At 38.8% G+C, this 27,419-nt stretch overlaps 1 protein-coding gene across 1 annotated transcript in view; it reads left to right on the forward strand.

Moving 5' to 3' along the window:
• LOC103598933 (vacuolar protein sorting-associated protein 13D-like) overlaps nucleotides 1-27,419 on the forward strand; it is a gene marked incomplete at its 5' end in the record, with an annotated part of 136,093 nt that overhangs the window by 11,717 nt on the left and 96,957 nt on the right. The window contains 10 exons of the mRNA XM_008582999.1: nucleotides 1,499-1,622; nucleotides 2,633-2,868; nucleotides 5,171-5,279; nucleotides 9,915-10,078; nucleotides 11,147-11,255; nucleotides 13,405-13,584; nucleotides 15,940-16,056; nucleotides 16,884-17,033; nucleotides 24,382-24,531; nucleotides 25,434-25,530. Coding sequence (XP_008581221.1) covers nucleotides 1,499-1,622; nucleotides 2,633-2,868; nucleotides 5,171-5,279; nucleotides 9,915-10,078; nucleotides 11,147-11,255; nucleotides 13,405-13,584; nucleotides 15,940-16,056; nucleotides 16,884-17,033; nucleotides 24,382-24,531; nucleotides 25,434-25,530 — 1,436 coding nt within the window. The remainder of the gene's footprint in view (nucleotides 1-1,498; nucleotides 1,623-2,632; nucleotides 2,869-5,170; nucleotides 5,280-9,914; nucleotides 10,079-11,146; nucleotides 11,256-13,404; nucleotides 13,585-15,939; nucleotides 16,057-16,883; nucleotides 17,034-24,381; nucleotides 24,532-25,433; nucleotides 25,531-27,419) is intronic.

Consider the following 27,419-nt stretch of genomic DNA (forward strand, 5'->3'; position numbering starts at 1 on the left):
CCCCCCCCCCCCCATTTTCTGAACCATTTGAAAGTAAATTGAAGTTATCATGATACTTAGCTGTAACTGTTTCCTCTACCCAGGTAAAAGAGTGGTGGTTTTAGCTACAGAATTCCCTGCTTTCTAACTCCCCCCCCCCAAATAAAATCAAGTTTTATATCATACTGAAGAAATTAAACATGGATATGATGTTTTCTAATAACTAGTTTTTATAGACTGAATGAATAACTAAAATGTCCTTCATAGCAACCCCTCTCTTTGATCTAGGATCCAATCAAGGATCATTCATTTTATTTGGCTGAGATATTCTCTTGTCTCCTTTAATTTATTTTTTTATTTTTTTTGTCTTTTATCCTTTTTTCCGTGTCCGGCAACGGATCGCAACCCTCAGTGTTGCCCCCGTACTGGACCGGGGACCGGCAACGGGTTCGCAACCCTCGGTGTTGCTCCCGCGCCTCGCTCAGCCAGTGAGCGGGAACCGGTCTGTATGTGGGATCCGAACCCTCGGGTGGGAGCGCCGCCGCGCTTCCCAAGCGGCGCACTATCCAGTGCGCCACCGGGCCGGCCCCTTGTCTCCTTTAATTTAGAGCAGTCCTGCTTTTCCTTGTCCATTGACATTGACATTTTTGAAGACTCCAAGCCAGTTTTTTAAAAAAATTTTATTTTAATTGACACATTGTAATTGTACATGCCAGTTTCTTGTAGATTTTCATTTTTTCTGTATTTGGACAATAGTTTCCTATGTATAGCTTTGGGTCACACATTTTTAGGAACAATACTACCTTCTTGATATTGCGTGTTTCCCATTGTATCACATCAGGAGGGCGGTAATGTCTGTGGGTCTCATTTTTGATAATGTTGATGAGCTTGATTATCACTTGGGCAAGGTGTTGTCCACCAGGTCTCTCTATTGCAAAGTTGTCTTTTCTTCTTTGTAAATAAGAGTAATCCATTGGGGGACAATTTAAGACTGTGTGAATATTCTATTTCCCAAAACCTTTCACTCAGTGGTTTGATGGTTCTTACCTGAATCAGTTACTACATTGATGGTTGCAAAATGGTGATTTTCTAATTCTGTCATTTCTTCTACATTTGTTAACTGACATTCTTCTGTAAAGATGAGGTTTCCATTCCCTCCTATATATTTTTATGTATACAGAGATAGATCTCTATATAAATGTGTATATATACATGCACACATATAGACACTACAGTACATACATACAATATATACATTACATGCATACTCTACAGCTCTTTACAGAAGAATAATAGTTAAATGTTGAAGTAATGACAGAATTAGAAAATCACCATTTTGTGATTATATTATCAGTTGCTGCTTTTTTAGTATGATCCAAGAACACACAGTGGGCTGTAGGTTCAGTGGTATCGATTGAGGCCTAACCCGTGTGGGTGACTGCAAGATGTATGAGAAGAAAGTGAACTGCAGCTTGTCTCCTCCATTTTACACCGCCTCTTTTGTTTCCTTATTCTGCAGAGATACCCTAGGAAAATGCTTCTTCCTACGAGTGGAAATTACTCTTCGAGGAGCTACATATAGGATCTCATTTAGTGACACAGATCAGTTACCCCCTCCTTTCCGAATTGACAACTTTTCTAAGGTATTGAGTGGAGTCGAGAGCAGGTTCGGCTGTCTTGTATATGGGAGGGTGGAGTATGTGCTGTCCTTGAGATAACAGTGCAATATATTTTAAACATAGGCTTAAAAGAAGCTATGCGGTGTACAGATAGGATCTCTATGGCTGGACAGACCTAGAAATCCTTACCATTAGGAAAGGGCTTCTGCTGGTTATTTTCATTAAAGGGCAGCCTTGTCCAGCCAGAAGTAACCTTTTAGCCCCCAAAACTTACTTTAACTAGAGTATTTGGTTGACATGATGTCCTCTGTAGACATCCCATACAAACAGAGAAAGGAATCAGATTGTCCAGTGACAGTGGGAATGGGCAATACTACTATGTCTTAGTTACAGTGAGCATTTTTGTAAATCTTTCAAGTAAAACCAAAATGGAAATCGTTAAATTCTATTTTAAATTGTGCCTTTGGATAATAGTACATCTTACAATATGTGACTTTCTGTAGCCGAATTCCAAAATTCTTGTGCCTTTCTGTATTCAGAGTGTATCACAGGGGTCAGGGTAGAAGTGATGCCATTGGAAAGATGGAATTGCTCCTTCTATATATTTGGCTTGGCAAAGCTTCTTTTTTTTTTTTGTCCTTTTCGAGACCGGCCGCACCACTCTCGGCCAGTGAGCGCAGCGAGCGCACTGGTCATCCCTATATAGGATCCGAACCCGCATCGGGAGCGCTGCTGCGCTCCCAGCGCCGCACTCTCCTGAGTGCGCCACGGGCTTGGCCCTTGGCAAAGCTTCTTAATACCCTTTATCCAATGGTTTGTAGCTGGTCTCCTTTAATTAGTGGGCTTTATTGGAATTTGTAAGATGATTAGAAAAGCATTTGAAGAGGTGAGATGACGAGCCTTACTGGTGATTGTTCTCTGTATAGGATTCATTTGGGAAGGATCTGGAACTTAAATATGGGAAGTACTGATTTGCTTTTCAATAACACCACTCTGAATGAAAGTGCTCTTTGTCCTCTCTGCCTTTACTCTAGGTCCCAGTTGTCTTTACTCAGCATGGTGTAGCTGAACCCAGGCTTCGAACTGAAGTGAAGCCCATGACTTCACTGGATTATGCATGGGACGAACCCACCCTGCCACCTTTTCTCACTCTGACTGTTAAAGGGGCAGGTTCCTCTGAGATCAATTGCAACATGAATGATTTCCAGGATAACCGACAGCTTTATTACGAAAATTTCATTTACATTGCTGCTACGTATACCTTCTCTGGGTAATTTTGGATTAAATTACTGCTCTCAAAGTAGAAGGTTCTAATTATTAACTAATTTTAAATTTTAAGCAGTTTCTCAGGAGACTGAAATATGAAGGAAGATGCCTTTTTTCTTAACCAAATCCTAGGCTCAGGATCTAGCTTGAGGTCTTTTAGTCTAAACTCTTTTGGCTAGATTAAAATTTATCCAAGGGCCAGACTCTCCTCTTTTTAAAGATATCCCCCATTAATTCATTCTAGTATTTAATAATTCCTTCTGTATGATGTTATTCTTATAATATCTTCAATTTCTCTTGTTTTAAGGTATTTTTTGTGTATTTCTTAAATTTTATTTGTACCGTGTGTTAGTCTGTTTGCCTCTTTCCTCATTTGAAACTAATCTTCATCGTAATTATTCAAGTCATTATTCTGATTACCTCCCCCATTAAGAATACTAATTAAAGCACTTGAGGGTCTATCTTAGTATTCACCTAAAGCCAGGTAGAGTAGCTTAACTTCATAGTGATTCCAGTTGCCTTAGAATTACAATCTTCACTGTTGTTTGTCTTATTGTATTTAGAAAACTCAGGTGAAGAACATAGAACTTATTCTAATTCTGCTGTTGATTGACACATAGAGATTCAAAACACTGGGCTTTCAAAAAGTGGTCATTCCAACCAACATGTAAATCCAACTTATTGTTTTCTGCTGAAGTAATAGGGCCAATTTTAAAGTTTATCTGTGAAGAAATGGAAAATAGCTGAATCTTTAGCATTACAGATATAAATCACCTGATGAAGAGGATATTTAAAATTATATTCCTTTTCAAAGTGTTCTAACTTGGCATATGAGTGAGATTTTTATATGTGCCTGGGGCCCACAAAATAATTTCTGGATCTTTGCATTATCTTTCTCATATGCTTAGAGTCCAGATTTCAATGGTAAGGAATTGGATTTGCAGAGAACAGCCATTTTTTCTTGTCTGTTGCAGTTCTCTTTGGTAATGATGGTGTAGGAATGTTTGTCTTATAGTGAAGCCAATAATGTTTGTTTGTTGTTTATTTGTTTTTGAAGATTGGGGCACTTACCAGTGTGACATGCTTAAGGTTTAGTGCCTGAAAAACCAGTTCTAAATCTCATTGCCAGTCATGTTTTTCTCCTATGTTCTATAAATTCCAGTAGTTACTAAGCTCTTTAACTGAAGAATCCTAATGGAGGATTATGAGCTTAAAGGGTTGAACTGATATGGAGCACATAAGAAGATAAGCTCCTGGGAATCTTGGTGTGCAGAATCTAACAGTAGAATTAGAATAATCTTGGTGTGCTAAGAGGTAGAATCATCTTTTGGAGTATATTAGATACTGTTTCTTTGCATTCTTGAAGGGAACTAATGATGGGAAGAAGACTAGTTTTTTAAATTTTGTTTCGGTTTGTATTGAAGTGAAATTCATATAACCATTTAAAAACGAACAGTTCAGTGGCTTTTAGTACATTCATGATGTTGTGCAACGACCTCTGCCTTGTTCCAAAACATTTTTATCACCCCCAAAAGAAACCCCAAACCCATTAAGCAGTTACTCCCCATATTCCCTCCTCCTAGGTCCTGGCAACCACCAGTCTGCCTTGTCTCTATGGATTTACCTATTCTGGCTAGTTCATATGAATGGGATCATATAAGTGACCTTTTGTGTCTGGCTCTTTCACTTAGCATAATGTTTTTGAGGTTCATCCACACTGTAGCTTGGACCAGTATCGTTCTTTTTATGAAAACGATTCAGTACTTTTTATGACTGAGTAATATTCCACTGTATGTATATACTACATTTTGTTTAACCATTTATCCATTGATGGGCATTTGGGTTGTTTCCACCTTTTGACTATTGTGAACATGCGCAGTCGTGTGTTTGTTTGAGTACCTGTTTTCAGTTCTTTTTTGTTTATACCTAGGATTGGAATTGCAGGGTTCTATGGTAATTCCATGTTTAATTTTTTGAGAAACTGTCTCATTCTTGGTCCCTTGGGATGTCGGTTTTTGGCTTTTGCTTTTTTTTTTTTTTGGGGGGGGGGGCCTCTACAGGGTCATAGCTGAAGTTTAAGCCACTAAAATTATTAGGAGAGGAAAAACACCTTCTGACAAATGAATGTTTAAACTGTGCAGGGAAAAAATACAGCTCTGATCTTTTTGCTACTTGAGTCAGACTTTTTCTTCTATGCTTTAAAAAATTTTCTTCTTTAATAGAGGTTTTAGGGATTTGCTTATGAATACTTGAATACATGTGGGTATATATATACGCACATATATATATTTATTTTTAAATTCTAGTTTGCAGGAGGGAACAGGAAGGCCTGTGGCTTCCAATAAGGCTATTACCTGTGCAGAGCTCGTCTTGGATGTCTCACCAAAAACACAAAGAGTCATTTTAAAGAAGAAGGTAAGAGACCTTAGGAATTGGAATTTAGAATAAAAGATTTTTAGTGCTGGAAAGGACTCAGGATTTTCTCATCCAGACTCTGTTTTACAGATGAGGAAATGAAGACCTAGGTTGAATGACTTGCACAAGGCACAGAACTCAGGCATCTTGAAAGCTCCAGTTCAGTATTTCCACTGTACTGTGTTTTCACTGTACCATTTCGCCTGCTGTAGGAATTCCAAGCCCTTCTCACTTTCCATACCCTATCTGGATAACTTAATCCTTGAATTTGTGATTTGTCTTTTTTATTATTTTATTTTCTGTTGTAACCCTTCCCTAATCTTTTTCTTAAACTGAATTTAAAGAAATATCAAATTGACAAAATTTTTCCTTTTTTATGCTGACTGCAGAGTTGGAAGTCACCATAAAAAGAGATAAAATTGTCAGTTTGAATTCTTTTTAAGTCAGTTTAAGGAATGTTTATGTTAGTGGCTCTAGATTTGGAAAGGGAAGCAATAAAATTTGGCCAGAAGTATTAAGAATGTCAGAAAGACTGGTCATAAATAGTTGAAACTGAAAGATGGCAGCAGTTTGAGAACACAGGGATGTAGAAGCCATTTTAAGGGGCAGGAGATCACCAGGTATAATAATTTCAAACACATTGACCAGAAAGATGTGTTCTTAAAGGTTTTGTGTAATTTAAATCACATAATTAAAAAAGAACCCTGTCAGAAGATGTCTGTTTACTACCTATGGTGGTATCACATGTGGCAGTAATGGAGCTTGTTTATGATTCATTTGGCTTTGAGGTTGTACAGCTCTTAGCAGATTTTTAATTGGCAGGGATGAGGAGGTGATTTAAATTATCTCGAAGTTTGCACATCAAATGAAACTTAATACACATGTTCTTTAATTTTGTATTTTTAATGGCTTTATTGAAATATAATTCATATGCCATATAAATTACCCTTTAAAGTGTACAGGTCACTGACTTTCAGTGTATTCACAGATATGTGCAACCATCACACAATTTTAGAGCAAGAACAGATTCTTTTTTTATTAAGTAGCAATAGCTGTAGCATTTTAAATAACATTTTGTAATTTATAGGATATTTTCTCATTATTTCACTTGATGAGGATGAAAACTGGTAAATAGGGGAGTAGATAATAAATGAGTTGCATCAATGTCTAAAATTAGGTAAAAGTGTATGAATTGACATTAAGAAATGGACCTCTCCTCTTTCATTGGAAGCCAAGAGTAGGAAATTTGGCATCTTAGATTTTTGTTTGGTTGGATTTTGTTTTTTTACTTTTTGTTTTGGAACAATTTCACATTTTCTGGAAAGTTGATAGGAATTTTACAGAAGTGGAGCTATGATGTTGATTTGTCCCGTTACTGATGATGTTAACTTGGAGCAATGGAGTTACTTTTTCCCTTTGTAATTAGTAAAATATTTTGTGGAGAGGTACTCTGAGACTATGTAAATATCCTATTCCTTATCAGATTTTCTGTTTATATGTATTCATGTGTAAGTCAGTCAGTATGGGCTCCTGTTTCATTCAGTGGGTTATCTGTTACTGTCATTTTTACTGTGATGCACAGTTTTTTTCATTTTGGCCAGTGGGAGCTCCTTTAACTCTCTTGTCTTTTTGACACGTGCTCTTCATTACTTGAGAACTTTCTTTCTTTCTGACACAGCAAGTTCTCCTGGGTCCATCTTACATTTTCCCTGCACCATGCCTGGAATTCTTTACTTCTCCAGGAGCCCCGATCCCTTTTATCAGGGAATGGGATTTGGAAACTTACCATATGTGCACTAGATACACTTGTTGCCATGGTGGTGTCACTGCTCCCAGGTTCTCTCAGAGGACAAAGCTAGGGGCTTTATCTATGTATATATTAGCACATATATGCATATATGTATTTCATACACGTACTTACATATTATATGGGATCTTCAAAAAGTTCATGGAAGGATTCGTAATGTCTTTTATTTATTTTATTTTTGGCGGGTGGCTGGTATGGGGACCTGAACCCTTGACCTTGGTGTTATAACACCATGCTCTGATCAGTTGAACTAACAAGCCTCATAATATCTTTTAATTCCATTTTTCCACGAACTTTTTGAACTACTCTCATATATCTAGAAGCAGCAGTTCACACTATATTTCCAGTTCCAGTCCAGTGTCACAAAGTTTATTCTAATTTTCTTCCTTGTCATTCCATTTTTCCACGAACTTTTTGAACTACTCTCATATATCTAGAAGCAGCAGTCCACACTATATTTCCAGTTCCAGTCCAGTGTCACAAAGTTTATTCTAATTTTCTTCCTTGTCATATTTGTAACTCCCTTGTCCAGCACTGAGAATGTATTTATTGGTTTGATCAGTTCCCCTGAATGTAACTTAACCTCTGTCACTACAGTTGCACCACCTCCTGTGTGGACACCCTCGTTAGCTGCCTTGGGCTCTGATCTCCATGCGCTGGGCAGGCCCCTTACACCCCCCAGCCCTTTACAGGAATGCCCTCCTCATCTCTCTGTCACTGATGCCCCTTTTCGGCTCCCCTCCCCAACTCATTGGCATGATGTCATCTTCACCCACCTTGGGCTTCCATACCCCACTCTGGGCTGCCCCATCACCCATGTGGATACTTTCCTTGTCCCACGTGGGCTTTAGTAGTCACACACTGGGCCACTGTAATCCCCCACCCCATAACAGCTCCCATGGACTTCTGCCTTCCTCAGTCCCATCTAGAGGTTTTAGGACCAAATTATTAGGGCAGGGAGGAAGGGAACTGGAAGGAGAGTGGTGTATCTCAGGTTTTTAAGTGGAAATATTGATGGTTTCCACCTTAGGATGAGCCTGTACACATGGGCAGGCAGTAGAGGAATCCCTGTGTGAAAACTTGACCTCACCCGGGCATCTGTGCTATAATTCCCAATCTGTGGCATCTACAGGATAATTGAGATGCTTTTCAGTGTTGGTTCTGATTCTGTGAATGGGTGTATTCTCTTACTGTAACAGAGAAGCAAGCATGTGGGGATTGGAGATGGAGACGTGCAGCTCAGTTTCATCTCTTTTTGCAGACTTGGAGGCAGTGGCACACAGTAGAAAGAGCATGCTGTCTTTCCAGGTTTGAGTTCTGGCTTTGCCACTTAAAGATACCTGGTATCTCGTATTTCCCATTCCTCTCTGAGCTTCATTTTCCTACTGACCTCCCAGATTTTTTAGAAGGATCAGCTAAGATAATGTACATATAGTGCTATGAAAAGATATGTAATGATAATAACATAGCAAACATTTATTGAGGCCATACCCTGTGCCAGGCATGTGCTAAATACCTTACGTTTATTATACTTATCACAAGAATCATAAGCAGTAGCTTAACTTCCCTCTTTGACAGAGCAGGAAGCAGAGGCTCTAACAGATTAAGGAACTTGGTCAAGGTCACTCAGCTCGTAAATGGAGCGGCTGGGTCTCAAATCCTGGCATTTCGACTCCAGCATCCATACTACTTTGTTTTTACTTTGTAGAATGTAATGCAGAAGCTGTCTTTCCAGTAGCACGTGAAAGAGTTCAAATAAACCCAGCATCTGTTACCCCAATAAATAAATCCAGAGTGTGCATTGCTCCGGAGGAGCTCCTGCCTGGTGAGAGTGTATATGGTTCTGACAGGTCTAGCTGGAGTATAGGTGTTACTGAAATGAAACCATGGATTGTGTTAGAGTGGCAGTATAGCAGAGCAGTTAAGTGTGCTGGCTCTGGAATCAGACTGTGTTGACTCAAATCTTGGTCCCGCCACCTCTAGTTATGTGACCAAGAGGAAGTTACTTCATCTCACTGAGCCTTAACTTTCTCATCTACAAATAAGGATAGTAATAGTATATATAGTTTTGAGGATTAAATGAGCTATTACATGTAAATCCCATGGACTAGTGCTATTACTTCTAGTATATGGAGATTATATAGACTTTTGAGATTGACCTGGAAGCCCAGCTGCTGCTCACAAACTACTCCAAAGGAGAAAATATATTTGGAATTTACAGCAGTCAACTTCGTATAACCTTTGAATATGACCAACTTAACATTTGAATATAATAAACTTGTAAAAATTGGAAACCATCAATATAGTATACTTCCTTTATAAACATTGGAAAGGAGGAGGAAGACCTCTGGTAAATTCTGGTTGTCTGTGAGTTATGAGGATTACCAGTGATCAGATATTGAGAATATCATACATGCTTTATATAATTGGATCCTTCTTTAAGGTAGGGGCACCCAAGGGTCACCATCTGGAATAGCAGGGATCATGGCAATACAGCTGATGTAGGAGATTGCACAGCCATTTGTTTCCAATTTTTAAAAAAGGGAAAAAAAATTAGGTATATGTGAAGGATAAATTTTTAAAATTTTACATTATTTGCAATATTTGGTTGTTTGGTTCAAGAGTCTAGCATATTTCATCCTAAATGCAACTAGGGATTGACAATAATGAGAGTTTGAATTAAACATTTATGTAATGTGAATAAATGTGTAAGTACTATTCTGACTTGAGAACTTTCTCCACACTTAGAGGGAGCTCTTAAAGTAAGGAACTAGCTATGGCCGCACATGATGGCTGTCTGTCTGTCTTTGCGTGTATCTGCTCACCAGGAACCAGGAAAGCGTTCTCAGCTATGGAGGATGACAGGCACTGGAATGCTAGCCCATGAGGGCTCTTCAGTTCCTCACAACCCCAATAAGCCCTCAGCCGCCCGCTCCAGCGAGGGGTCTGCTATCTTAGATATTGCTGGTCTTGCTGCAGTAACTGACAACAGGTAATTTTCTAGGTAACTTTTCATTCAAGCTCAATGCTTTTAAATTCAGACTCAGAGGAAATCTGAGGAAATAAGAGTTCTGTAAGTGAAGTAAGAATTTGTATTTTTAATACTTGTATTTTTCATTGATGACAGGTACCAATCGTGTTCCCAAATATGAGTATTGGGCCTTTCTTCTTCTTCTTCTTCTTTTTTTTTTTTTTTTTTTACAGCTTTTATGACAATACCCACGCAAATGTTAAGAAATTTAAAATAATAAAAAGGATATTAAAACAATAAAAAGAATAGGTTATGGAAAGTGAATATTTTGGGGGTGAGGGGGGCTAGCTGGTACGGGGATCTGAACCCTTGACTTTGGTGTTACAAGGCTGCGCTCTAACCAACTGAGCTAATCAGCCAGTCCAAAAGTGAATATTTCTTTTACCCAAACTTTGAGCCTATCCTTACTCCCTAGAAGTGAACAGTTTCTTTTATTTTAATCTTTCTGATAATTTTGTTAAGTGTTTTGAAAGCAGAAATTAAATTATTAGAGTCATCAAATGTGTTGTTATGAATAGCTCCCTAGATTCAAATCAGCTCTTTAAGTTTGAGTAAGTCATTTTATTTGCTTTTGCCTTGGTATTTCCATAAAATCAGTGTATTTGTTTTCAGTCGATATTTTATTTACTTCCAAAAAGGCTTTGGATGACTTACGAGTTAAAGCCTGAAAGTATTCAAAAATAAAATAGAAAACTATTGAAAAGATTTTAAATATATTCAGCAAATATCCCATCCCATAGTGCACAATAACTTGTCATTGTGAGAATGTGAGAACCTATATTATTGTGTTGAATTATGAAACTTTTAAAGTCTTATCACTTTGTGTCCCCTCTCCATTGCTTTCCATTTTATTTTATTCCTCTTTCCTCATTGAAAAATACCTAACTGTAGTAGGATTCAAGCGAACTGCCCATTAGGTTGTTAGGGTAGAGGATACTAGAAGGAGTAAGAGCAAAGCCAGGATCCTCACATTCTCCTCAGGCCTGACATGGGTGACTCCAAAGACTCACTGCACTTTCCTTTTTCCAGATATGAGCCGCTGATGCTAAGAAAGCCTGATCGCAGGCGGAGCACAACTCAGACATGGAGTTTCCGAGAAGGAAAACTGACCTGTGGGTTGCATGGGTTGGTTGTCCAGGTCAGTAGTTTTTGACATCCCTAGTCACAGCAAGCAGTGGTCGAGCCTTCTTTGAAACAAAGTCTCAACTAGGTTGTATGTGACAAATCATTAAATGAAAGAAATTAATTACAGAGTAATACATATTCTATTTTCATTTTAGTGAAAAGAAAGTCAAACTTTTGTCGTGCATCTGTGTGTATTTACATGGGCAATATTCTTGAGGGTGATATACAACAAATGTGTTAAGAATGGCTGCCTCTGGGTGATAAGTTTCTTTTTTCTTGGCTTATCTGGAATTTTCCCTTTGATGTTAATTACCTATGTAATTTTAAAAAGAAAGAAAGAAAAGTCTCAACTAAAGTCCAACACTAAGGTAGATGGGTTAGTTTTAGACTAATGAAGTTAGTGTAATAGCTGCAACAGCCTTCTGTAAAGTGTTCTGTGAGAAGATAAGCCGTTATCTCGGACTCTACTACTATTAATGATGTTTATTTCTGCATTCTTAGTTGTACCCAAATATGCATTTAACTGTTGTAGCAAATGTCAGAATGAAGATTGCTGGACAGTATCCTCTGTCCTCAAATCAGCCAGTCTACCCCCATGATAAACTCCCAGGTACTTTATAAGCAAATATGTGTTTGGAAAATTACCAAGAGTTTGGATATTTTGCCTTTTCTGGCTTCAGGCTGGGAACAAGACCACGGAGATTAGTAAGTAGGAAGGTGTCTAGGAGGTTTGGGCATGTAGAAGAACACCACGTGTGGCCGTGTGCAGTTCTGCCCCAGCCCGGGGTTTTACCTAAAAGGTAAAATACTAGAACATCAGGCCCATGATGTCTGTTTGTCCCTGGTGTTTATTGTCCCAGGCTGTCCTTTTCTCTAGGGAGATTGTGCTCTAGGGAAGTGTGCAAAACTGTAAGGAGCCTCTGACTGCTATTTGGTGAGATTTATTTTCTTTATCTCTATTGCCCTGAGCTTTTTTCATCAAAGGCAAGCTGCTTACTTATATGAAGCACACATCTGGAATGGATTTGTGATTTTCAATTAGCAATACAATTCAGACTTCTGGAGGCAAAAGAGGGCTTGTTATAATTGGTGGGTTCTGTGTCTGACCCTGCCTTTACTTCTAGTTTGTTTCTAAAGCCCATTTAATTTTGATTCTCTTGGAGCATTTTTCTCCCCCCAAATCCCTTTCTGGCGTTTGTTGTTTCTTGAATCTATTTCATCATTTCTCTGCTTGTGAATGACCCTATTATAACAGTATTCAGCAGAGCAGAATGTGTTTTGATTAGGGAAATAAGCTTGTTCCAATCTTCTTATGATGAATAATAACTGAAGGCATTAAAACATTTCCTGATGCTGCCCTTATTAGGTTGTGTGTGTACTTAATTTCTAAACTTACAGCATTCATAAAAAGCTTTCTCTGTGTTGAAACCTGTCCTACAAACCCAGCTTAAAGTTTTCCTTACCTAGTGTTTAAAAATTAATAAGGGGGACTTAGACTCTGCCATTGTGTTCTCTCCCTGGTGTTTGCTCTCCAGTAGGCATCATCCCGTAGACTCCTATTCCTCTTGGGGCATATAACAAGAAGGTGCTTTTCTCCTAAGGCACGAATAACTGGGCATCAAGTGACATTTACAGCTCCATATTTCGTTTTAGAAGAGGCGCCATCTTTTGGACATGTGGGTTGGTTGTCCATCCATAAGCCTATTTGGGGAGGTTTTCAACTCTAGAATTTGCTTCTTCTTAGAAAACTGAATAGTAGTAAGTAATCATTGTTTTATTTTCAGAATATTTTAGATTTTTAAGCAAATCATAATGAATATACTCAAAGAAACAGAGCTGGCTTTGGCTACTCTTTTTAAAGTTTATTTTAATGACTAGAAGTTATTATAAGGCAGAGTGAAACTGATATACTCTATTCATGGAATTATCCCTTACTTGTAATTCCTCCAATTCATGAAGCCTAACTTTCTAGTCTTACTTAAGTAATTCTACTATTTTTCATCATCTCTGAATCTGAACAAATAGTAAAATGTTTTACTGTACATTGATCATGAACCTGCAAAAGAGAATTTAAATTTAGTCACTTGTTTCAAGTGGCATGTTAAATTGTCAAAGTTAGTCCTTTGCCTTTTCTTATGTGTCTTTACTCCAATGTCTTTTAGGCCAAAGGAGGGCTTTCTGGTTTGTTTGATGGAGCTGAAGTTGTTCTTGGTCCTGACACTTCCACAGAGCTTTTGGGGCCAGTTCCACCTGAGCAACAATTTATTAACCAAAAAATGAGGCCCGGTTCTGGAATGTTGTCCATCAGAGTCATCCCAGATGGACCAACTAGAGCACTCCAGGTGATAATTTATCATAATAACTTACACGAAACTCAGTGTAATTATTACACCCCAACCCCATGGTTAGTCATTCAGCAAACATTTATTGGACTCATTTATGCTGGACATGAGGATATGGTGTCTTCATCTGTAAAATGAGGATAGGGGGCCGGCCCGGTGGCGCACTGCTACAGTGCGCCGCTTGGGAAGCGTGGCAGCGCTCCCGCCGAGGGTTCAGATCCCACGTGCAGACCGGCCGCTCACTGGCTGAGCGAGGAGCGGGGGCAACACCGAGGGTTGCGATCCCGTTGCCGGTCCCGGTCCGGTACGGGCATGACACTGAGGGTTGCGATCCGTTGCCGGTCACGAAAAAAGACAAAAAAAAAAAAAAATGAGGATAGGATCTACTTCACAAAGTTGCTATAAGAATTAAAGTAGAAGTAAAATGTAAGTATAAAGCACAAAGAAAATAATATAAGATAATCTAAAAATGTATAAGAATTAAAGAAGATAATGCAAGGAATAGTGCATATTATTAATGTTATTAATTATCAATCATTATGCTACTATTTAAATAATTATTATATTAATAACATCAACAACAAGAAGATATGAGGTCCCTAATCAGACAATTAAAATGTTGTGTTATGAGAGTAGGAGTAAAGGGTATATAGAAAGGAGATGTATTTTCTTCCTAAGAGAAGTAATGCTTAAGCTGAGACCTACAGGTTAACTGAAAGGAATTAGCCAGATAAAGAGGGAAGGGTGGAGGGGCTATGCCACCTTCAGTCATGAGGTTGTTCATTCAATAGTTACTTATTGAGGGGCTGGCTGGTTAGCTCAGTTGGTTAGAGCACGGTGTTAAAACACCAAGGTCAAGGGTTTGGGTCCCCTTACCAGCCAGACACCAAAAAACAAAAAACCACAGTTACTTATTGAGCACCTATTAGAGTCAGGCACAGTTTTAGGTATTGAGCATACACCAGTGAACAAAGAGACAAAATTCCCTGTCTTCTGAGCTTACATTCTAGGGGTAGTAGACAAATCATGAGCAATAAACATAGTAAGTAAATTATATCATATTTGGGAAGTTGATTAGTAAAGGTCTGCAGATAAGAGAATGATCCTCAGCCCAACTGGCACATAGAATATGGTAAGAAATAATGCTGGAGGTAGAGGCAGGGACCAGATCATTAAAAGCCTGAGATACATACTGAGGATTTTGTGATTTTTCTTATGCAGCAAGGAGCATGGCATAGTCAGAAAGTTATTTTGGATAGCTCACTCTGGGTGTAATGTGGAGAACTGGAACAGGGCAAAACTGGAGACAGAGAAACATAAGATAGGAGGCTTTTATGGTAATGTAGATGAGAGGTTTTGTTGTCCTAACTGGAAGAGATGGCAGGGGGTGGGCATGAGGAAGAGAGAGAAAAAGGAATAGAAATGAAAGCTTATTTTTAGGAGTCAAGTCAGTCATATTTAGTGATTGAATGTGGGGATGAGGGAGAGGAAGGAGTCAAGAATAGCCTCTAAGATTCCAGTTTGGGCAACTAGGAGGACAGTAATCCAGATTACTAAGAAGTGAACACAGAGCAGACCTGTGGATGAAATGCGGAGTTCAGTTTTAGACTTGTTGAGTTAAGGTAACTATGATATCTACATGAAGATGTCCAAAAGTTATTTTAAATACAGATTTGAAGCTCAGGGGAGAAATCAAGTTATAGTGTAATTAGAGAGCTAAGGGAAAAAAGGTATTGGAATGCGATGTCGAACTCTCTGAGATAGTACGTAGTAATCCACAATGCCACTTCAAAAAGCAGTCTTCTCGGGCCGGCCTGGTGGCGCACTGGAGAGTGCACCACTTGGGAGCTCGGTGGCGCTCCTGTCGAGGGTTCGGATCCCATGTGGAGACCGGTTCCCGCTCACTGGCTGAGCGCGGTGCGGGCGCAACACTGAGGATTGCGATCCCGTTGCTGGTCCCCGGTACGGGCGCGACACCGAGGGTTGCGATCCCGTTACCGGTCAGTAAAAAAGACAAAAAGGAAAAAAAAAAAAAAGCAGTCTTCTCTTAAGGCAAACATAACTGCAGTGAGGTTTGCATATTTTGACTTGAGCTATAATTATAGATCACCTACACATACCTAACTACTGTATGAGGCTTTCAAGATCTATGGCTTGTCAGTTTGCCATGTAGACTTAAAACCACTTTTGCTTTGTTATTACACAAATCTTACCTTAGCAATGCTTTGGAAACCGTTAGCTTCCATAGGATTCTTGAGCATAATAGTGAGTTTGACTTACACAATTGTCACGGATTAGAATGGATTTCACTATGGAAGTGTGAGCCTCTTAGTATGACATTTTATTTGACTTTAGATAACAGATTTCTGCCAACGGAAAAGTGACCGCTCATCATATGAAGTGGATGAACTTCCTGTTACTGAACAAGAGTTGCAGAAATTAAGGAATCCAGATACAGATCAGGAATTGGAAGTAAGTTTTAAATGTTGGAAATTTATTTCTTTGATTATCAATTTGTTTAGAATTTTGCTCTGTGGTTTTATCAGTTTAGACCTTCTGTTTTCTTTCTGCCCCCATACGAATTGTAAATATGGGTTTTGCTTCTCAGTGTTTACATGAATGTGTGAATATGTTATGTAACTGAGAGCTAGAGTTTATGTGGAATCATAATGTCATAAATGTTGCTAATGTAAGGTGACAATAAAGGAAGCATAACTATTTGAATTTAAATAGGATTTAAGGTAAGGAATAAGCAAACTAGATTTTCTTTTTTCTGGCTTCATTTTACTCTGAAATCTTCCTTCCCCTTCCCGTTTGGACATTGGGAAGAGAATGAAAAGTTTGCAAAGGAAGACAAGATGAACATGAAAAAAAAAAACACTTATTTAATATTTATTCAGTGATTTTTTAAAAAAATCAAATGCCTGTGTGTAAAGCACTGTGTTGGATGTCATGGAAATACAGTGAATAACCTACTAAGAGCTTGCATCCCAAAGAGGGAGAAAGTTCCTCAAATAATTACTTTCCTGTAATGAAATGTGGAATGTCCCTAGTGCTCAGATGGAGATACCATCACATCACTCTGGAGTTCTGGTTGGGATGGGGAATATGCCTAGGGAGGAAGGTTGCTAGTGAAATGGTGGGATTTGAGCCATCAAGGTGAGTAATAGGACTCTCCTAAGTAGTTTTCATCTGCTCGGAGGGAAAGAGTAGAGGTACTTTTATTTCTTTGTACTCTCCTGACTCTCATGAGCTGTGTTTTAAAACAATCGATATGCTATATTTTGGTTTTCTTTCAGGTTCTTGTGAGGTTAGAAGGTGGAATTGGGTTGTCCTTAATTAATAAAGTCCCAGAAGAACTGGTCTTTGCAAGCCTTACAGGAATCAATGTGCACTATACACAGCTGGCAACCAGTCTCATGCTTGAACTCAGCATACAGGATATACAAGTAAGGAGGGGAAGTTTGAAAATTGTAATCACCTTGTTTTCATGCTGAACACCCAGCCAGATCTAATGTTTGCTGCTCTAAAAACTTAACTGTTTTCAAAATATCTTGTGTCCTTCAAAAAAATCACTGTAGGAAATAATTGTTTCTGCCTTTACTTGTCTCACTAATTGATTTTTCTGTATAGCAGAATTCCAAATATAGTAACTGGTCCATAAATAACTTAGGTAACTTAACTCAGTTAAAGTAGCATGGAAGAAGGAGACCCTGGTTCCTCATCTTACCAGAAGAAAAAACCTCAGGAAATCATCTAACTTGGAGGAGATGAGGTTCATCATAGGGAGAGAAAACAAGGGACCTGGACTTCCACTTCCAGTGTGGATGGAGAAACCGGGACTGGATTTACTCTCTACTTGAAACAATCCCAAAATCCAGATGAAATAAGAAGACAACAGTTTTAAGACATTGGACATCAGACAGTGAAGGATAGGACCCCAGACAGGTGGTACACAAAAGAGGTGAGCCCTGCAGTTGCCCTAGCTTACCGCCTTGAGAAAGTTTCCAGGCCATGACACTGGGAGAGGAGACTGAGACAGAGCCCAGCAGAGCAGATGAGCTGGCAGTCCAGAGAGACTAAGGCAGCTACAGTTTATAGGACAGTATATCTTGGAGAAGAGAACTGCAAAGAAAGACAACTCTGGAGATTGATAGAAGGTTTCCCTCAAGTTTTCAGCAGAGTATTTAGCAGTTGTGTATGTGAGGAAACTACCCATCTGAAAACATCAGAGGGAATAGTGCCTGCTGCTTATACAGGGCTGGGGGTGGTGCTTGTTCCCACTAGCTGGACTGGAAAAACTAAAAATTTATAGAACATTGGGAAGAGTCTCAGGAACGTCTTACCTCCATGGTTAATTAGCTCAAGACTGAGCACTGCTCTTGACCTGCCTAACAAATCATAAAAGGAAGATCTGAAAGGATCAGCCTGTTTCCATGTATATTAACTGTATCCCTGAACAAAGCTCAAGAAGATTTTTGGGGGGCCGGCCCTGTGGCTCACTCGGGAGAGTGTGGTTCTGTTAACACCAAGGCCACGGGTTCGGGTCCCACATAGGGATGGCCGGTTAGCTCACTGGGTGAGCGTGGTGCTGACAACACCAAGTCAAGGGTTAAGATCCCCTTACCGGTCATCTTTTTTTTTTAAAAAAAGAAGATTTATTGGAATACAAAAATATCCAGCACCCAAGGTAAAATTTACAATATCTGACATCCTATTAAAAAAGTCCAGGTGTGCAAAGGTGTAGGGAAGCACACTATATAATGAGGAGAATATGCGATCAAAATTGACCCAGGGCTAGCACAGATGTTAGAATTTTTGGAGGAGGACATTAAATCTGTTAATATAAATATAACTATTCTTTGTGTTCAAAAGCTAAGTACTGATATGGAAGATGTGAAAAAAAAAAAAAAAACAACCCCAGCTTTTAGAGATTAAAATAAAATGAAAATCACACTGGATGGGATGTAATGCACAACCATGAAGGAAACTACACCAAGGCACTTCATAATCAAATTACTCAGTGCCATTGATAAAGCAGCCAGATTGAAAAAAGACAACATTATTGCTTGTTGGGGAACAGTGCAAGTGAGAAGACAGTAAGCAACATCTTTAAAGTACTCAAAGGGGGAGACAAAAACTGTCAACCTAGAATTCATGCCCACAAAGGTATCTTTTAAAAACAGGTGAAATAAAGGTGTTTTTAGATATATGAAAGCTACGAGAATTCATTATCAGCAGACCCGTACCTCAAAAAATGTTAAAGGACATTTAGGCAGTAGGAAAATGGTACCAGATGGAAATCTGGATCTTCAGCAAGTAATGAAGAACACCTGAAATGGTAAATGCACGGGTAAATATAAAATTATATTTTCTTATTTAAATCTTAAGAGATAATTGTTTAGACAAAAATAGTAACACTGTATTTGGGGGTCTATAACATACAAGAGTAAATGTGTAACAGCGATAGCATAAAGGTACAAGGGGAGAAGTGGAAGTGTATTACTCGAATCTATTTATACGTGAAGTGGTGTGATGTCATTTGAAGCAGGCTGAGAAAGATAAACACTGTAAACCTTAAAGAAAACAGAGGTGTATTGAATAATCCAGCAAAGGAGATAAAATGGAATTATAAAAAATACTTGATCAAGAGAAGGCGGAAAACGGGGAAAAATAACAAGATGGTAGACTCAAACTGAACTGTATCAATTAATTAAATGTAAATGCTGTAAACACCCCAATCGAAAAGCAGAGATTATCAGATTGTATAAAAAAGCAAGACCCAATTTCAGGCTGTCTACAAGAAACATACATTAACTATGAAGACAGAAATAGATCAAAAAAGGAAAAAAGAAAAAAATATACCATGCTAACATTAGTCATTAGGAAATAGGAATGGCTAGATTAATATCAAACAAAATAGATTTCAGAGCAAAGAATATTACCAGGGATAAAGAAGGTTGTTTCCTAATGAGAAAAGAATGAATTAACCAAGACGATATGACAGATCTGAACATTTCTATACCTAATCACAGAGCTTCATAGTACGTGAAGCAAAAACTGGTAGAACTGAAAGAAGAAATAGACAAATACACAGTTGTAGCTAAAGATTTCAATACCACTTCCTGAATAATTGAAAGCACAATAACAAAAAGCAGAAAATTATCAAAGGCGAACTGTACTCAAACAGCAGTATGAACCAACTAGACCTAATTGACAATATTCTGGACCATAAAACAGTTCGTAACAAGCTCAAAAGGATTTAAGTCACACACAGTGTGTTCTCTGACTGCAATAGAATTAAAGTAGAAATAACAGAAAAATAGTTGGGAAAATTCCCCAAGTATTTGGAAACAATTTCTAAGTAACCCATAGATCAAAGAAGAAATCAAAACAGAAGTTAGATAGTATTTCAAACTGAATGAAAATGAAAACATAACATCTCAGAATTTGTGAAATGACACATTCCATTAAAGGGACAGTAATAATGGGAAATTCATAACACTAAATACTATATTAAGAAAGGAGAAAGTTTCAAAACAGTGGACTCACCATAACATCTCAGAATTTGTGAAATGACACATTCCATTAAAGGGACAGTAATAAAGGGAAATTCATAACACTAAATACTATATTAAGAAAGGAGAAAGTTTCAAAACAGTGGACTCAGGTGTTATCTCAAGAAACTCAAAAAAGATGAGCAAATTAAACCCAAAATAAGCAGGAGAGAGTAAATAATAAAGATCACAGTGGAAAGCAATGAACTAGAAATCAGCTGCCACAGTAGAGAAAAATCAAAGAAATCAGAAGTTGGTTCTTTAAGAAGATAAATAAGATGAATATGCCTCTAACAAGTCTGTTCAGGAGAAAAAGAGAAGACTCCAATTACGAATATCAGGAATGAGAGAGGTGTCAGACAAGCTGAATGATGACAATTCTCTGGAATGGGCTTTTGTGAGAGCTGCATATTTGTTCTGGCTCTTCAAGTGGCTTCTACACTTCTGAGTTTTCACCACAATTGCAGGGCTGTTGGTTTACAAGGTTACTGTGGAGTTGGGGTGGGGTAATGGGAATCGGACAGGTTAAAATGCCACAGAGCTCACTGTTCTTACCAAGCTTCAGCTTGTTTCTTGAATAATGCTCCTTGAATTCTTGCAAGCCATTGATTAATTTTCAGAGCTCTGAAAAATTTGATTTTGACAGGAGTTCTGTTATCATGCTGTCAGACCAACTCCTGTATCTCTTCATAACATCATACTTGGGACCTTTCTCCTTTCCAACCTCCACCAAAATTGAAATATGTCCGGAAAACAAGTTCTTGGTACACATTTCCAAAAGAAGGATCCAAAGCCCCGGACTGTGGTTCTTTTTGACCTCAGCGGACAGCCTGCATTCCTGCTGGGAATGGCAATGTTTCCCCATGACTGGAGGCTCCTTCTGCTCCCTCAACACGTAATGCAGTGCGATCCCGATTGTCAGTGACAAAATCTCTTTTCAAAAGAATTTTTTCTTTTATCATATATCACAAAAAAGAGAATTCAGGCTAATCAGATCCCATTTGATAGAGGACAGAAAGTCAATATTTTGCAGTTATTTTTCTTTGTCCTATGTTTTTGACCTTGTAGAGGAGGTCTGAGGAGCTGTTTGCTGTTCATTAGTTTCTTTAACTTTATACTTTAATTAAAAAATTTTTTTAAAAATTCTAATACCTTTTGATTTGATGTTTGCTGCAAATTATAGAAAATAAGCAATTTGGGCCGGCCCCGTGGCGCACTCGGGAGAGTGTGGCGCTGGGAGCACAGCGACACTCCCGCCGCGGGTTCGGATCCTATATAGGGATGACCGGTGCGCTCACAGTGCTCACTGGCTGAGCGCGGTGCGGCCGGTCTCAAAAAGGACAAAAAAAATAAAGAAAAGAAAATCAATTTGAGGTTTTACTGTGCTTACAGTGCTGTGAGAATGGATTTTTAAAAATAGAAAATACAAGGGCCGGCCCGTGGCTTACTTGGGAGAGCGTGGTGCTGACAACACCAAGTCAAGGGTTAAGATCCCCTTAACCAGTCATCTTTTGAAAATAAATAAATTAAAAAAAAATAGAATATATAGATCTTATTCTTAGGGAGCATCAAATCTGATTGGGTGAACAAAACTAGTTAGTAATTCTTAGTCCACCTTGGTTTTTTGGGTTTTTTTGTTTTTTGTTTTTTTATTCTTTTGTCAGTCTACCTTGTATCAAATGTGTTTGAGGAAAGAACAAAGAAGGTAGAACAGCTGAGATGTTTATTGTCATTTCATGTAGTGGATGAGATAGGTAATGATTAATTTGTTTGGTAAATTCTACTGAGCATATGCTATATGTATTAGGCTCTGCAGATACAACTCTGACTCAAAAATGTGGTCTCTACTGTCCTGGAAGTCAGTCCCTAAATAAACAAGCAAGCAAGCAAATTGATAATGACATCTTGTGATAACTGTTCTGAAGGCTAGGCTCTGCAGATACAACTCTGACTCAAAAATGTGGTCTCTACTGTCCTGGAAGTCAGCCCCTAAATAAACAAGCAAGCAAGCAAATTGATAATGACATCTTGTGATAACTGTTCTGAAGGAATAAAGAGGAATGGTGCTACTTTAGATAGAGTGGCCTGGGAGGAGCTTCCTGAGGAAGTGAGAGCTGAGCTGAAACTTGGAGGAAGAAAATGAGCAAGCCATAGAGAAGGATACTGGAAAAACCATTTCAGGAAATTATAAAGGTCCTGACGAAGCAGGGACTTGCCCACATTTGAGAAATAATAGGGAGGCTCGTGTGTGGGTTACAGTGAACCCTGAGGAGAGTGGTATGTGAAGAAGTTGGAGAATTTGGTAGTATCCAGATCATGCAGGCCTTAGAAGCTGTGGTGAGAAGTTTGGTTTTATCTTAAGAGGAAGGGACGCTGTTGCAAGGTGTAAAGGAAGGAGAGGGGTATGACTTGATTTATTTTTAAAAGATTACTTTGGCTGCTATATAGAGAGTACATTGTAGGGGGCAGGAGTGGAAGTAGGAGAAGTGCTCTGAGGCTCTTGCTCTTCCTGCACTTTGAGAACCAACAGAAGGAAAGTCAGCACCAGTTATACAAAATGGCCATGTGGAAATCCGTGTGATAGAATGGAAAGGTCAAAGGATCTGGTGCCAGAAATATACGCATTTGAATTCCAACTCTTCCACTTGCTAGCTGTGTGAATGTGGGCAAGTAATGGAACTTTTCTAAGCTTCTGATTACCTGTTTGTAAAATGGGTAGGAATAATACCTAGGCTTGGGGGTTATGGGAGGGAATATGTTAGGTAGTGTGTAGAAATAACCTTCAGATGGTCTGTACCCAGTGCATAATCTCTCCTCTTTCTCTTCCTACTGTGGACCTTTGGTATAAAACATAGAGTAGAGATGGCTGCTTCGTGCTGTGAGCCTCCTGACATCCATAAACACCTGAATGTAGCTAGTGTACAGTAGTCCCCCTCTTATCTGCAGTTTTACCCACGGCCTGAACATTTTAAATGGAAAATTCTGGAAATAAACAATTTACAAGTTTTAAATTGCATGCTGTCCTGAAGTAGTGTGATGAAATCTCACGCTGTCCCACTTTGTCCCGCTAGGATGTGAATCATCCCTTTGTCCAGTAGATCCACACTATAGAAGCCAACCACTCATTAGTCACTTTGAAGCCCTCTTACTTATCAGATAGGCTGTTGCAATGTCACAGTGCTTGTGTTCGAGTAACCCTTATTTTACTTAATAAAATGGCCCCTATGCTCAAGAGTAGTGATACTGGCAATTTGGATATGCCAAAGAGAAGCTGTGAAGTGCTTCCTTTAAGTGAAAATATGTTTAGGAAAGAACATAATATATATGGGATTCCGCACTGTCCCAGGTTTCAGCATCCAGTGCAGGTCTTGCAATATATACCCATGGATAAAGGGAGACTGCTCTACTCTGTTACAGTGCTGATTGGGGTTGGGTAAACAGAGTGAGTCCCTAATGCCACTTAATTGTTTTATTCCCAAGAAAGGAGCGGAAAGGAAAGAGACTTTAGGAAAGGGAACTGTTCCCATTTAGAAGCCATTTGAGCTACTGGTTCTCTAATTGTAATTGTCTTCAAGGAATTTGGAGCGAGAGAAGCATCTATAGCACAGTGGTTAAGAGCACTGGCCCTGGGGCCACACAGAGCCGACTGAAGTCCTAGTTCTGTCATTGAGCAAAGGCTTCTCGCCTCAGCTTTTTCATTTATAAAATGAGGACAGAACTCATGAGGTTGTGGTAAGGATTGCTGCAAAACCCTTAGTTTAATAACACTGATAACATCGTACCGTGTGACTGGATAAGCTAACATATGTGAGGTGACTGGCGTAGTGCTTAGTACCTAGTACTCACCCAATGTTTTTTTAACAATTTTTGCCATTTTTAATTTTAATTAATTTTTAATTGACATATATATTTATCATGTATAACATGATGTTTTGAAATATGTATATGTTGTGGAATGGCTAAATTGAGCTAATTAACATGTTCATTACCTCACGCACTTATTTTTGTGGTGAGAAAACATAAAATCTACTGTCTTAGTGAAACATCTATTGTTATTACTACCGCTATTATCATTACTGGTCTTCGGTGAGAATGCATTTCCCAGCTGCTGTTGAGATAGAGTAGAATGGGCAGGGTACCTTCTGAGTAACCTGTGTGGTGTGAGGCATCACTCACAGGTAAAGTTGAAAACTGAGCGACTTGTCTGGTTTTGTTTTTGTTTTGCTTTTTCATGTCCTAGGTGGACAATCAACTCATTGGTACCACTCAGCCCTTCACGCTGTATGTGACTCCCTTGAGCAGTGAGAATGAAGACATTGAGACTGGCCCTGCTGTGCAGGTCAATGCAGTGAAGTTCCCCAGTAAGAGCACGTTGACCAACATCTACAAGGTGAGCTGGTGGGGTCGATGCCATGCCACAGGGTTGATTTGTTCTGTCACGGCCAGGTCTCAGAGCAGCAGCTCAGGGGGCGGGTGGAAATAGTTCTATAGGGTTAAGCCACATGCGACTTAATATTGCTTGTTTAGGGGAATTTACAGGAACTCCTCTTGGCACTTTGTGTTCTCAGTTGTGTTTTCAATGACTTTGCAGGTGGTAGTCTGATAGTACTGAATCCGTAGGGGTCAGAGTCTATATTTATCGGAGTGAAATCTCTGTAGGAAAGTATAGCATCTTCTAGGTTGGTCAGATTGTCCAGAGATATTGGAAAAGGGCTGTGGGGAATCTGACCTTGGGATAAACATCTTGCTATGTAAGCTACACACTGTTTACTGAAAGCAGATAGTTCAAGAGTGATAAACTCTTTCTTGGGGAAGTTTCCATGTACAAGCTAGATGTTACAGCAGCAAAATCTGGAAAAGAGGGAGTCGACTAAGAGGTTGCTTCTGGTATTTCTGGTCTTCTGTCATCAGTACAGATGGGACCAAGCCTGCATGTAGGCCTCAAATCCACAAGCCCGGTGATGCTGCTCCCTAAACTAGCTGCCATTTACTGAGTGCAGTACCATAAAGTTCATCCAGCACAGTGCACATGAAACAGAAATCCTGACTAACAAGACCCAGATGCCCTGGGAACCAAACAACAGGACGGTGAATCGTTGACAAAACATCTTCTGGAGTTTTTGGTTAATTGTAACAATATATAGAGAGATAAGCCAGAAATAATTTAGCAATAGGAGTATAAAATCACACGAGTATAGAAAAACCATGTCATGTTCCTGAGGCCTTCTTAGTGGTACAGACGAAAGTTCCTTCTGGTGTCCACACTGTAAATCTGAATTTCTTTCTGTCTAGCATCTGATGATCACTGCTCAGAGATTCACCGTGCAGATTGAGGAGAAGCTGCTCCTCAAGCTGCTAAGTTTCTTTGGCTACGATCAAGCAGAATCAGGTAACATAGAGTGTTCTACGTTTGTACTTGGGACTTGGCCCAAGGATGGTATTTTTTAGTCTGTTTGTAAAAATGGGTAGCCCCTGGATACCTGACAAGCTCCCTTTCCATTCCTCAGCCTGAGCTAGGAAGCTAAAGCTTGTGTTTCAGCTGTTTTCTTTCAAAGTATGACTTGCTGTCTGAGTTATGTCTTTGAACTAAGGCAGCTGCTCAGAGGAACTCGAATCCTGGAACATCCAGTGGTGAGCCTTTGGAAAGCGGTATACTATTCCTCTTTGCTTCACATTTTTTGATTCATCTGTTCTAGGATGGCAGAAGTGATGGTAGTCATTTAGCAAACCACTTTGTTTCCTAACCTTTGTTTATTAAATGGACCCAGGGCCAAGAATCAGAAATGCCTTTGGTAGTTCCTTTGGTTTAGTTAAGAGAAAAAAAAAAATTGGCTAGCCTCAGTTCATTAACTTTTGACATCTATACCCATATGCCTTAATGTAACAAAAGTTTCTAGTTACTTTACTCTCTTCTTTTTAGAGGAGATTAACATAAGCTATTGAGAAACCTAAATTTCCAGCTGTGCTACAGAAATAATTTAGCTGTTATATCTTCATTTTAGATTCTTCATCATGACCTTTTCTCCTGTTTTTAGATGAACTTTTCAGGGCTGTATGTACAGCTTAGAAAGAAGTATATGATGCTTAGTCTTTTGAAGCCTAAGCTAAATATTGAGCCTTAAGAAATGATGAGACATTTTGTTTATCTGCCCATGTTGGCTAGAGAAAAAAAAAATCACTGGGAGTGTGTGTACATGTGTACATACATACACACAATGCAAGAAAAATATTTTTGTTCTTTTTATCCCAGATTTAGAATTTAAGCTTTAAGAGTATTTGGGATCAAGAGCAAGATCCTGTCTGTTTAATGCTGTGTTTTCCACTTTGGTTTGGAACGCCAGTGTTTATTTGTATTCAGACAGCCACTTGAGAGCCTGCCTGCCAGGTATCCATTCTGTTTTGGTACCTTCCTGGGAAGTTTTATTTTAAATTCAATTGGACGTGCTTTTCTTGTAAGTTGCTGTAATAAATTTCTCCCTAAGTGTTGCATAGTGAATTTAGACTTTTGTAAAATCCTTGTCTGCCTTTCATTGAAGCATCTCCTCTCCTTGCTATAGCTATTTCTGTTTCCTGAGCACAGATAGGCAGGTCTCTGTTGCAGTATCATTTTTTTGTAAGTAGAAGTGATAGTACTTACACATTAATTTGTTTTATTTCTAAGGCACATGAAACCGATGAAAAATATGTTGCCCAAATGGATGTTGGTACAGCATCAAATGCAAAGAGCACATTGCTATGTTTTAGCCCATTTGAATCTTTTTTACATCATAGAGTAGCAAGTAAAAAATAGGCCCTAATTATCCTACTTAAATGGATGTCCGCCTTTTAGGGGAGAGAGTGCTGCTTATATAGTAATGTCAATTCTTTATAGCCTATGGCCTGATTCTTTTTCAGACATTATGTTTCATTCAGATTCATTATTTAATTGGTGATGTTGTTCATTATGATTCAGTTACACTGTACTCCAGATCCTTACTTGGATATCATTTTATGAAAAAATCAGATAATATGGATCATTGATAATAACAACAACAAAGACAATAGTTTCTAGAAAGCTCATTGCCAGCAAACACCTGTGACCTTTGGCTTTCCCACCTGGATTATTTTTTCCAAAGATAATATCTGCCAGATGTATACCACACGTTAAAAGGTTGAGCTAGTCAGCTTTTTTGCTAAACAACAAGAAACAGATCTGTTTTTACAAAGAAATGTCATCAGGATACTTGTACATGTTACTGAACCCTCAGAAACTAAATTTAGAGAGATGTTTACATTTTT

This window comes from Galeopterus variegatus, unplaced genomic scaffold (genome assembly GCF_000696425.1).
Source record: "Galeopterus variegatus unplaced genomic scaffold, G_variegatus-3.0.2 Scaffold2792, whole genome shotgun sequence".
Lineage (NCBI taxonomy): Eukaryota > Metazoa > Chordata > Mammalia > Dermoptera > Cynocephalidae > Galeopterus > Galeopterus variegatus.